The sequence below is a fragment of the Vicia villosa genome, linkage group LG3, assembly GCF_029867415.1.
Source record: "Vicia villosa cultivar HV-30 ecotype Madison, WI linkage group LG3, Vvil1.0, whole genome shotgun sequence".
Taxonomy (NCBI): Eukaryota; Viridiplantae; Streptophyta; class Magnoliopsida; order Fabales; family Fabaceae; genus Vicia; species Vicia villosa.
The window spans coordinates 28,559,159-28,572,900 of record NC_081182.1 but is presented as its reverse complement, the minus strand read 5'-3'; the positions used below and the strand labels follow the sequence as shown (position 1 = coordinate 28,572,900).

At 33.7% G+C, this 13,742-nt stretch overlaps 1 protein-coding gene and 1 non-coding gene across 3 annotated transcripts; one reads left to right on the top strand and one right to left on the bottom strand.

The window, feature by feature from the left end:
• Positions 1-10,398: 10,398 nt before the first annotated feature.
• LOC131660806 (uncharacterized) lies at positions 10,399-13,405 on the top strand. Of its 2 annotated transcripts, none has more exons than XM_058930138.1 (6): positions 10,399-10,759; positions 10,855-11,047; positions 11,166-11,240; positions 11,849-11,955; positions 12,134-12,194; positions 13,040-13,405. In XM_058930138.1, the coding sequence occupies exons 1-6, from the start codon at positions 10,728-10,730 to the stop codon at positions 13,058-13,060; spliced, it is 489 nt and encodes a 162-aa protein (XP_058786121.1). In that variant the 5' UTR covers positions 10,399-10,727; the 3' UTR covers positions 13,061-13,405. The 2 variants fall into 2 exon arrangements, with proteins under 2 accessions (XP_058786121.1, XP_058786122.1); XM_058930139.1 differs by having other exon boundaries at positions 12,270-13,405.
• Positions 10,458-10,529, bottom strand: TRNAD-GUC (transfer RNA aspartic acid (anticodon GUC)). The gene has a single exon. It is a non-coding gene; the product is annotated as a tRNA-Asp (tRNA).
• Positions 13,406-13,742: the final 337 nt, after the last annotated feature.

Here is a 13,742-nt window from a genome sequence, read left to right as displayed (position 1 = left end):
TTCATATGCATGATTATTGGAAGACATATAAATTAGGTTGATGAAATCAAGTCTTGATACGTTTTAAAAACCTTAAAACCTTCTGTTATTTACTCTTTGCTACTATAAACTTGTGAGTGATCTTTGACAAATCAAAACTCAAAGTAAACTCTATCTCACGACACTATAAACTATAGAACGGTGGTAATATCTCACCAATCCATGTGGAAACAATAATTTAAGTACACCAAATATACTTTCAACAACTTTTCAATGCATGGCTACTTCTGTTCGACAAATTTTCTTATTCAATGACTTTTAGTTTTCACTTCAGTTTCATATTTTCATCAACTTTTCGTGCTAATATTGGTTGATATTTTTTGTTTGCCGGTCATAATTAGAGAAACTTTTTAAATTCTAATTTAAACATTATGCAAATTTGAAGAAAATTAAGAAACCATGAATAGGTTCTTTATGAGCAATATGAAGCTTTAAAGTTTTTTGGTTGTTATTTGTCTGGGTAATTTGATTCAAATATATCTATTTCTCTAGTAAACAGGTTCAATCGAGGAGGCGTTATAGAAAATGCAAGTGGCAAAGAAGCAAAGGTAAAGTCTCAAGAAAATGAAAAACCAAGTCTTCAAGAATCATGTGATAACTTACTAAAAGTAATAAACCCTATCAATGTTTCATATCGCCTCAACTAGACACTTGCGTGTTTTAGTTCCTATATGTCATTATGATGAAACCTACGAAATGACGTCTGAAATATGGGTCACATTAAAGGCTCAAATTCCCAAGAACAGTAACGTCGTCTCTTGATTCTCCATTTAAGCTAAGTTTCAAAGCTTGAAATTGTATGCGAGTTGGTGGTGAAGCTTGAACCCAAAACCCTCCACTTCTTTTATAATTCTCGTGTCTCTTTATACTCTCCCAACAAACTCCTTTCAATTTTGATTTTTATAAGGATGGAGAGAATGAGAAAAATAAGGAGAAAGGGGTTCACTTTCACTTATAAAATGACCCTGTGAAAATTACAACTTTGCCATTGACCTGAACCACTATTTACTAACCCATTCTATTCTTATTTCTCAAGGTCATTAGTACTATTAACCTTCTAATTAATCACACTAATAACTTTTTAACATGTTAATTACTTGGTGTTAGAAGGTTGGGGCGTTTCATCCTCCCCTCCTTCAATTAATATTTGTCCTCGAATTTTATAATTTACCTAAACAATGAGGATACAAATCCACATCTTTTACTTGAGCTCCCAAATAGCCTCGCTTAGGTGCGACTCATCCTGGAGGACTTTCATATGAGTATCTACTTATTCTGAAAGGTCTTGGTTTCACAATCCACAATGACGCTTAGCAGAGGTTGGAAAGAGATACATATTTCTATTTCAATCGTATCCGGGAGGATAGGTTGAAGTGAATCGAGAAATATACTTCTGGAATTGCGACACACGAAACACATCATGAAGCTTTGATGGTGAAGGTGGCAATGTTACTGGTATGCAACTTTGTAACACCTCATATTTTCTAATTTTAATTTAATCGGAAATTAAATTATTATTTAAAATTATTTGGAGAATTATGGATTAAGGGCCATTGGGCCGGATGGTGAAATTAGTAGTATGGGGGTGCTAAGTGAGTAAGCCCATTACTAACTATTTTATGTTTTCATAAAATAAAGGAATAAGAGTCAGAACGTGAAAAATGAGAAGTTGAAGAGAAGAGCTGAGGAACGTAAAGAGGAACCAAAGAGGAAGAGGACCAAAATCAAGAATTTGGTTAAGGTAAGGGGGACTCTTCCAATTATCATCTTTTATTGTGATTATGAATGATAGGGCATGATTAGGGATATTGTTTGGGTCAATTTGATCATATGTCAGAGTTAGGTTTTGGGATAATCTTAATAGAAGTTGAATAATTGATGAATACCTCTGTGAATTCTATATAGAATTGTATGTTAATTGATGTTTGTGTTGAGGGTATTGTATCAATTGTTGTGTCGTTGCGTTCTTACAAGAATACTGAATCTGAGTTTTGGATTTCTAATAATTGGATAGAAAGTTAGATTTTTATGTGTAAAACTGACATATGATAATAAATTGATGAAATTGGATGAATGCCATATGTTAATGTGTGAAAAAAATGGTTTTAGACTTAAAATCCTAGCATGTTATGAGTGAAAACGAGTGGAAAACGGATTGGTGCGAAATTGCATATTTTTGGAGAATATTGGTGTTTTGCGTATGGAATGGAGTCACACGCGTATGGGATGAGGTCATACGCGTACGAGGGTGTTGATACTCATATGAGAAATTAGTTAGAAATTAGTTCTGTTTATACGCGTATAGGATGACTGATATGCGTATGAGTTTGGGTGATATGCGTATGAGCTTGGGTGATACGCGTATGGGAGGTGCCATACGCGTATGGCTGTTGTGTGTTAAAATTCTCTTTTGTGATTTTCTTCGAAATTTTAATGATGCGTAACTTTTGATTCGTAAATCCATTTTTAGTGTCGTTCCGAGTATGATGAACCTTATGAGATAACCTATGAGTTTAAATGATGAAATGAGGTGTAGCTTTCAATTAATTTTTAATCATGAATTTATTGCTTAATGAATGATGTATTGTACATATATGTGATGAGATGTGACAATACATGCTATGTTTTAAACCTGATTCATATGATGGTTGTTTGATTATGTGATAGAGCTTATGAAATATTTCATGTGATGATATGAGTATGATATGAACACTTTGTTTGTTTGATGGATGATATATATTGTTGACATATATGATGAGAGGTGACAATATGAGATGTGTTGAATGATGTGAATACATGTATATTCTTATTATTGATGATGATGATTAGTGTAATACATGTATGTTCTGTAATGATGATGATGATTGATTTGTGATGAATGATGCTGATACATATGAACATACTTAATGATGATGATGATATAAGTATGTTGTGTATGTTGCATTCATTCATAGTCATTTGTTGAGGGCTGAATCCTAATGATGAGGGAATTCAGTGAAGGGCATAATTCCCATTGTGTGGAATTTGTGCTGGCAGGTCCGTATTTTGATGATGTTAGATTGGTCGGTGGGTTATTCCCATTGATGATGTTTGGTATCACATGCATAGAGTCTGTTGCATTCATATGCATGAATTTGATAACATGACTGAATGTACTTCATTGTTATGATTGATAATATGTGTTATGTGTGATGATGGACTATCTGCATATAGATGAATTGGGTGAATAATATAACTATTGACGTGTTGTTATTTACAATGCAATAATATTTGTTAATTCTCGTGTCTCTTGATTCTCCATTTAAGCTAAGTTTCAAAGCTTGAGATTGCATGCAAGTTGGTGGTGAAGCTTGAACCCAAAACCCTCCACTTCTTTTCTAATTCTCGTGTCTCTTTCTACTCTACCAAGACTCCTTTCAATTTTGATTTTTATAAGGATGGAGAGAATGAGAAAAATAAGGAGAAAGGGGTTCACTTTCACTTATAAAATGACCCTGTGAAAATTACAACTTTGCCCTTGACCTGAACCACTATTTAGTATTTACTAACCCATTCTATTCTTATTTCTCAAGGTCATTGTACTATTAACCTTCTAATTATAAGTGTTGAGTAATAATCGGTATATTAAAATAATCGGATTTTATTTTAATGGAGTTTAAGTGGAAGTATTATTTTTATATTAAGTGTAGAAATTAATTTGGGCTTATATTATGGTATCTTTAAGTATTAAGGGGTATATTTTATTAGGGCCATTATGAAATAGAGACTAAGTGGTGGTCTATTTTGTCTTTAGGAAATAGTAGAAATATGGAAGCATAAAGGAGTAACCGAGGAAAAGAAAATAAGAAATAGAGAAAGAGGGTTAGGGTTGTGAAGAGGAGAAGTAGGAGACCCAAACGGTTGCTCTAAAGTGTCATTTTTCTCCAATTTCCCATTAAATCTTCTTGGAGCTGCACTAAATCCAAGGTAAGGGTGGAGTTCTCTTCCTATAACGGGGCTTATGAGCAATTGTATATTGGGGATTAGGGGTGTAGGTTTTGCTTTTGTTGTATTAATTGTTACCGAAACTTGAAATTTTGTATTTTCTATCATTGCTATTTGTTGCTGTTTGTGTTAATATGTGAATGATTCTGGGCGGTACCATTAGGCTACACTATCCATTTCATTTTGGATAAAATTTTCAATGTGTGTGGTATATGTTTTCTTAATAATGCATACATGAGCTTGTTATCCTGGTTTTCATGTGCTTACCACTGTTACTAATGAATATATATATATATATATATATATATATATATATATATATATATATATATATATATATATATATATATATATATATATATATATATATATATATATATATATATAATATAATATAAGTGTTGTTATCCTGGTTTTGTATTAATAGGAAATAGAAGTAAACATTAGCATGTTAGAAATGGAACCATTGGTCAGTAGAAGTAGCAGTTATAATAAAATACAAAATAGTCTCGTTTGATCGAAATAGCCGAATTAAACAGTATAATTAGTTGTCTGGAATTTGATGAAAATTTACGTGGTAGCTAAGTTTAATTAGTAGGTTAATGTGGTGGTGTTATTTTGTCGAAATTGTGATATTAATCGGTCGATTACATTAATGGTTAAATTGATTTTCAATAAGCCTATTTAATTGGAATGAACTTGAACTTAGATTATCTATTCGGTTTATCGGTAAATTACGTTATCTTGAGTATTTAACCCAACAAATCGAATAACCAGTAAAGAATAGAATTTTATCCGAATTAACCGGTTGAGTTGTGTGTTTTGGTGACTTGGAAGTATAACCCGGAGACTCATAAAGTCGTGAATATTAAGTATATAACCAAAAATTAGATAACCGGTAGCGACGCGAAATTTGCACCATTAATTAAAGTATGCTTTGTTAATAATTTTGGTTAGTTGATAGTGGATTAGTGAGTTAATTAGAAGACCAATTTATAGAGGATTATGAGACTAATTTGAATTGACTTAATGAGTCGAATTGTTGTGATATACCGAAGCATGACGTTGTTGTTTTGATACCTAACATGATATCTAATTTAGTTAAATGTTAATTGGAAGTTGATTCGGTTTACTTGATAAATTAGCATGTTGAGATTACTCTAGGAACCGACAAAAAATTGTGATTTCGATTTAAATGGCTTTGTTACGAATAATGTTGTGATTGCCAATATGTTTATTAATGTGCATCATATGTGATTAGCCTTATGGCATGAACCCTAGCGAGTTGTCGTTAGTTTAGTCGATTATGACGATAGTTATGATAGTCCTGATGAAGTGTGCATTTGTGGTGACGTGCCGAACATGATGATGATTGTGATGATCTTGTATATATGAGAAGTTGTATAATTACGATGATGTGTCAAAACATGATGATGTTCGTGATGATTGATAATATGTGATGTTGTTTATATTTGTGATGATAATTTTGTGACTAAGTGAAGATGAATGACTAATTGTGACGTTAAATTACCTCTAATAATTGGTAATTATCAGTGACGTAGGCATATGCCTAGTGATGACGTGTGATTGTGATGAGTATGTTGTGTATGTCTTGTTTGTTAATTCACATTTCATATGGATACTTTGTGACGGCCTGGATTGGAAAATTAGTGACGAAGGCTTATGCCTTATGCCTCAGATTCGGGCAATTGGTGACAGGGGCTGAAGCTCAGATTGGTACCACATGCATATACATGAGTCATGTCCCATGTGTCTTATGTGATTCATAGTTGTGACGTTTTGTGACTATATCGTGATTGTATTTCGTGACTTGTTAAATGATGGAAGTATGTAAAGATGTAAATTGATGATTTTATGATTAGTATTATGATATTAATATTTGTGAATGAGATTAACTGAATATGTCTGGTGTGACTTATATGTGATGTTTTGTGTTTATATGTCTATGTGATGTTTTGAGTTTAGATGTTTATGTGATGTTTTATGACTAGATGTATGACTTATATGTTATGACGTTTTGGGATTGGAATTGTGATTTATACTTGTGATATATCATGACTTGGCTTACAACGTAAATGACTGATATATATATATATATATATATATATATATATATATATATATATATATATATATATATATATATATATATATGTGTGTGTGTGTGTGTGTGTGTGTGAAGTGTTGTGACTTGTGGTGAGATGAAAAGTATGTGAGATTTGTGAATTAGTGGAAGCATGAAGTGTATAGCCATGGTAATACTTGCGATGTAATATCTATTTATGTCTGAATCCTAATATACAATTTATCATGCGCTCACTTATATGATTTGATATCTCACCCTTTTCTCTTGTTCGTCGTTGCCTTTATATTGGTAACATGCAGGTGTTCGAGTATGAGGATTTAGTTGCTGTTAATCGAGTCGGTTGTCGCTCTGATACGTATAGGGATGGCAATGGGCAGGGTATGGGTAGGGTACTACAGTACCCTTCCCCATACCCGTGGTTGGAAAAAATCCCCGTACCCGAGCCCATACCCGCTTGGGTAACAACTTTAGCACCTGTACCCGTGCCTTTTGGGTATGTAAGTACCCATACCCGTACCCATTACCCGCATTTCTAATAAAAAATAAATATATCAACTATAAAATATCATATCATTTTATGTTTTTAGTAACATTTAAATGTTTTCAAAAAACATATAGTAAAATTATGAAATAAGCGAACACTTATGTTACATATGTAATGGTTTAACATCGATGTATTTTTGAAAATTTATAGACATTTATTTTAATATAATAATATAAATCAAAATATATAAATATATATGTTGTGTGGGTATGGGGCGGGCTGGGTACTAAGTTGTCCATACCCGCACCCATACTCGCTTATTTAAGTGGGTAATTACCCGAGCCCGTGCCCGTACCCATTTATGCGGGTTTTTACCCTACCCATTGTGGGTATATTTGTGGGTATCCACTGGGGATGGGCCAAATTGCCATCCCTAGATACGTAGCACTCGGGGGGGACGATTTATGATGTTTACGATGCTGTTATTTTATTGTGACTATCCTAGTTTAGTAGGATTATATGTTAAGTGAAGTTTCTTTATTAATATGATGTTGTTTATGTGAGTGAGATGTTACTTGATTCAGAAACTGAGAATTATGACTCGCCGTTTTATTAATAAAGAAGTTATTATGTTCTGGAAAGTGCTATGTATCTGCTAAATGCGATGAAGTAATTTATTGCTAAATGAATATTTGACGCCTCATTTGTTTGTCGATAAATTTTCAAACTCTGATTCTTGAATATTTTCCGGGTAGAGATAGGGTGTTACATAGTGGTATTAGAGCAGGTCGGTCCGTCCGGTCAAGTTGTCGAGTCAGTTGAGTTGTGTGATAGTTGAATGTTGTCAGTGTTTTATGTTGTAGTACGCGACACACATGTGAAAAACTGTTGGTGCTTATTTGTTTTATTGCATGAAGTAGTTTTAGTGAGGTGGAGGAGAAGCTTTTCTCCTCCGATATGTTTCAGTAGTAAGTTATTGGTGAAATGTACTGCTTAACGAGACAGTGCAAGTATTGTTGGAGCTTGTTGACATGGATTTAAGGTTTTGGTTGTTTAACAAGCTTGGAGCGTCTGTAGAAGGAGAATGATCAAGAATTATTGACGTTTACTCTACGAAGGATGAGGAACAGTGTAGCAGTTGTTGATCCGCAAGTATGGTGCAAACTCATGATGTTTCGGGAGGTAATCGTTAAGTACCAAGAATAAATCCTGGAAGATGGAATTTAGAAAGTTTTTGTGTTCAGCATTATGGATGAACTCTGAAGTTTTCAGTGCGATTAGTCTTTTGAAAGGTACCGGTGTTGGAAAAGTTATAGAGTGATGAAGTTGTGGATGCCCCAACTGTAAGTAGATTTATTTGTGACAAGATGATGTTGGAAAGAGGTGTAGTTAGCGGTTACGCTTGTCCTTGGAAAATGGACTTGTGCGTTGGTATCGCGCAGGACGTCAACGTCAGAGATGAGTGAATTGAAGAAATTTTATTCTAATGTATCGTCAGAGGTGTTTTAGTAAGTAGCTGCAAGAAGTCAGTGTTAGCAGGATCAGATAGTTTTGCAAGTTGTTGAAGTATGGTATTTTGGTAACGTAAGTTCAATTTCTAAAGGAACACTGTTATAGTTGGTAATGATGGTTATACTCCATTATGATTGTCGACTGTCTATTAACAAATTGAGGACTTGATCACCCTTAATCTCTTGTCGATAGTAGACGAGATTGTATTGGCCGTTATAGATTTATCTTACTGTCTTAATGGTGCGTGAAGTGATGGGTGCTAAAGAGAGACTGAAACTTAGTTGAAGCTTGTGAATCGTGTAAATTGATAAAAACGCTAATAAAGAACAGTGGATTAAGATGGATGATCAGAGTCGCGCAGTTGAAGCATGATGTGCCAGAGTGTTGAGTTTTCTTGTGAATAATGTTGATTGTAATATAATGTTCTTGTAGGTTGTTGGTCGATGACGAGTTATATGGTTATTAGTCGAGTTATGTTATCAGGTTGGTATTATGATACTTTTGTCGCTGTTGCAGTAACGTTGTTGTTGGTGCTTCGTTAGTGAATGACACCTGAGTATGGAAAAATAAGAATCGTATATGTGTATCGGTGTGGAGTATGTTGTTGCGATGATGAAGCAATGCTGTATCGTCAAATATAAGTATAAATCAAGTCATTTAAGCTAAGTTTCTTGATTCCCCAAGAACAATAACATCGTCTCTTGATTCTCCATTTAAGCTAAGTTTCAAAGCTTGAGATTGCATGTAAGTTGGTGGTGAAGCTTGAACTCAAAATCCTTCACTTCTTTTCTAATTCTCGTGTCTCTTTCTACTCTCCCAAGACTCCTTTCAGCTTTGATTTTTATAAGGATGGAGAGAATGAGAAAAATAAGGAGAAAGGGGGTTCACTTTCACTTATAAAATGACCCTGTGAAAATTACAACTTTGCCCTTGACTTGAACCACTATTTACTAACCCATTCTATTCTTATTTCTCAAGGTCATTAGCACTATTAACCTTCTAATTAATCACACTAATAACTTTTTAACATGTTAATTACTTGGTGTTAGAAGGTTGAGGCGTTTCATCCTCCCTTCCTTAAATTAAAATTTGTCCTCGAATTTTATAATTTACCTGAACAATGAGGATACAAATCCACATCTTTGACTTGAGCTCCCAAATAGCCTCGCTCGGGTGAGACTCATCCCGGAGGACTTTCATACGAGTATCTACTTATTGTGAAAGGTCTTGGTTTCACAATCCACAATAATGCTTGGCAGAGGTTGGAAAGATACATATTTCTATTTCAATCGTATCCGGGAGGATATGTTGAAGTGAATCGAGAAATATAATTTTGGAATTGCGACACACGAAACTCATCATGAAGCTTTGATGGTGAAGGTGGCAAGGTTACTGGTATGCAACTTCACCTACTTGTCTTATGATTTGAAATGGTCTAATGTATCTCAAACTTAATTTCCCTGTCTTGAAAGGTCCCTTTAGTTTATGGTGACCTTCAAGAAAATGTGATCTCCCTCTCAAAACTCTAACTGTCGTCTCCGCCTATTCGTAAAATTGTTTTGGCGGCCTAGGGCTTCCATCATACTCTTTTAGATCTTAGTGATCTTCTTGACGGTCTCTTGGGTTATCTCCGGTCTAAGAACCTTTTCACCAACTTCCGAAGGTTCTCCTTGGAAATTTGCACAACATCTCTAATAAACGTGAACTACAAGATTACTTCATTAGTATGTTTCGTCTCTTCTCGATTTCCAAGTCATTCTTAATCTAAGACTCCATCTACTTCCGACCTTTGCCTCACAAAAGGTGCTAACCCTATCTTGCCATATTGTTCTTCACAGGGTATTATCGTAACACTTGAAGGACTCATATATAATATTTATGTAACTTTTTCAATTTAATATTTCAAATATTATTTGTTCAATAAATTAAAGGTACTAATTTTTTTTGTCTACTTTGTATTTCAAATGCAATAAAATATTTAACTTGTATTTTTAAATTTTAATATAATTTAATTTTAACACAATGTAAATATATTATTTTCATATCACACATGTGTACCACCTAATAAATATGCAATAACCATATTACTCTATCATTAAAAATAAAAAGAAGAAGAAGAAATAATAACATAATTTCCTCTAAAATATTGTTCAATTCAATAACTATGGAGATCTCATAATTAAGACATATTGAAGCCCAAATAAAGAATGGCCCACGATCCAGAAAGCATTAACAAAACAAAAAAGGCAAACACGTAAACGACGTCGCTTTTAGAGATGAACAAGGAAGTGGAAAACGACGTCGTATTTGGAGATGAAAAATGACAAAAATCGCCGTTGCCGGGGATCGAACCCGGGTCACCCGCGTGACAGGCGGGAATACTTACCACTATACTACAACGACTTGATGTTGAGTTGTGTGGTATAGTGGTAAATGTTGGTTCTTTTATTTCGCTTGACGTTTCATGACACCACCGAACAGTTAATTTCATCTCCTGAATCGTCAATGAAATTTTGGCAACAAATTGAGAACCTGTTTTGATCCTTCACATCTTTAACTCTAATCTCACAGACTGAAGCAAAATTTTTGGATTTAGAAAAAATGCTTGGCGATGGAGGTGAAACCCCTTCAAGGTACATTCATTTTTTGATTTTATATTTCGATTCTCGAACGTTCATGCAACTTCACATCATACTGAATCAATACACCAAATTGAATTGTTTTTTAGATATGAATTGTTGAGCATGGTGAAGAAGCACTCAAATTTAATTGGGAGAACCGTTGTTGAAGATCAAGAAGATGCTCCTGATGTTGAAATGGATATGAAGTTTTGGAATGATGTTTTTGATCTCTATTTTGTTCGTGGTAAAGAGTCTAGGGGACGCCAAGATGATGATCTCGTTTTCTTTGTTAGAAAATTGGTATCTTGTTATGTCCTTTTCTTTTTATTTCCCACTACTTCTTCTTAATTTATTTGTTTTTTTACATGCTATCCCTTTCTTGTAAGAAGCATTATTGCTGAAAGTTTTTTCGACACAGGTTTCTCGAGGTTCTGCTTCCAATAACGACGCAGAAACTGTTGATCCTTATTTTGTACGCAGGTGGGCACCTAAGGTAAATTCATTCATTCATTATATATCTATGATTCTGCTCAAATTTATTTTAAAACTATCTTCAAATTGTATGCTAAACTTACGTTTGTTTCCCTGCATCTGCATCTGTGTGTCCTTTGATACAATGATAATAAGCTTTACATCATCTCCAATAAACTACAAAATATGCTGGTAAAAGAATGTTTATTACAGTTCCACCATTCTCTCTCTCTTCCTACTGTCGGTCCTCCTAGTGTTTTGAAACTTTAAGTCTATTAATGGAATTCATTTGTTTGATGCTCTCAACATTGATTATAACAAATCTTAACATCATATATACAAATGTATATAGCACGATTTCCTTTAAAAACAAAATCAGTTTGACACAACACCACCTTGTGTTAATTTGCTTGACAATATATATGCTTAAGCTTAATCATACATACCTGCACGCACGGCTTCATATTAGTTGCTCATTAGTATTGACAGCATGAAGGTGCGTACTTATTATGTGCAGCTTTGTGAACACGTTATTCTTTTTGATCCCTAAAATCCTTTAGGGCGGACTTATTGTGATGTAGGCTTTCCAATTCCGATGCCAACTAATTTTTTTAAATTTTTCTCCACCAGTTGAGCAACCTAATTGATGAAACTTCAATTGACGTGGACTGGAGGCGTTCCTTTTACTTGAATTTAATTGCTCATACATCATTCAGCGTAACCGTCGCAATTTGCAGGTAATCAATCAATGATATGCTCATTCATTCCTTTATTTGAATAAGGAAAATCTTATATGCTCTAACTATAAAAGCCATCGTGAACGGGTTCTTTTGAGCAATATAAATAAAGCTTTTAAGTTTTTGGCTTGTTGTTATCTGTCTGGGTATTTTGATTCAAACACATCTATTTCTCTAGTCAACAGGTTCTTCAAAACCATCAAGCTGGGAAGGACACATCTTTATCCCCTATATATAAGGTAAAAATGTACTTAAATCTTTTCCCACCTCTTGAATCATCTTCAACAAAAGTGAAATTATGAATGCTACAATAGATACCGACCTAGGGACAAAAAAGGGCAGATTTGTAAACCTAAAAAAAACCCTTTGGCGAGGTGATGGTGATGGGTGAAGCGTGTCCTTCTTTGGGAGTTAAATTGATTTTTACAGATAATGATCAAACCACTGTTGTAGGCTTTAGGCCTTAGTTTCTTCGATGGATGTCTAGTTAGGGTTTAATCAGAGTTTTACTTTTTAGGCTGTCTATAATGTTACAATCTATATCAAGTGATTACCGTATCATGCTCCACTAAAAGTTTTGTTGGTACCTGTTAGCATAACCAGCAACCCCACTCTTGAAAGTATGATGCTTTCTCTTTGGTAGAATGATTTCTAGATTTTTATTAGTAAAAGGTTAAAAGACTCTTCTCCTTCTGCTGCCTTAGTTCTTAATCTTGATTTTATTAGCATTCTGATTTATGGCTGCATGAAACTGTAACTCTCTCAACCGTTTCCAATTATTGTAAACTTTGACCCAAATTTAGCTCCTTCATAATTAAGAATGTCCCCTTCCATGCTTTAAGTCATTATGTGCTTTACCTCATACTACATCATTACAGAATATTTAATCCCTTTGAATTAGTTATGGATTTGGGAATCTGTGTCTGTGAGTGATTGTATTCTGCTTTGCCATGACCAGAATATTTACTTGGCTTTGTAAGTCCTTATATCTCATTATTATTTCTTACATGCCAATGAAAAATTATGCTTTAAAATATTATTACATACTATATGACTAAACATATTGGTTTACTCTGTGTTGAAGAAAAAGTGGTTGAAAGAATAACTATGGCAACCATGCACTCATGTCATGCTTAGCCGTTATTCTGTCTCTCTACCACTACATTTGGAACATGTATCTTTTATGTGCGGCAGAACTAGAAGCCTTCCAATTTCAGACATGCAATCAGGAAAAGATAATGCAGGGACATTAAGGTCGAATCAGCTCAAGAGAAAATCAGTGACTGAAAATTCAAGTGCTGAGTTATAGGCACGTGTATGTTCATTTAGCATCAATGTTTGAACCAAAATATATACACAATGTCTTCCAACTTGTAATATGTTTGTGCGAAGTGTTGTGCAAATAGACTGTATGCTGAACACAATTGTTTATAATTATTTTTAAAAATTATTTTTTTTCGTGTTTTAGTTATGTTCGTAGGGAAAAATTATTTTGTTAAAAATGAGTTTTATGTTTTAAATAAAAAAAAAAGCCATTTTGATTAACTTAAAATAAAATACTTTGAAAATTAAAAAACAGAGTAATTTGTAATTATATTTAGAAAATAGGGTTACAATCAGAAATTTATAAATCTATCCTATGATAGGTTGAATAGTAAATTAAGAGCTTGCACTAGTAAATAGTACTACCGGTCTTTATTATAAGAAACAAACAACTCGATAGATAGGTTGTAAATAAAATTTTTAAAATGGAAAAACTAATATTCGATGGAACCGTTGATAGAAGG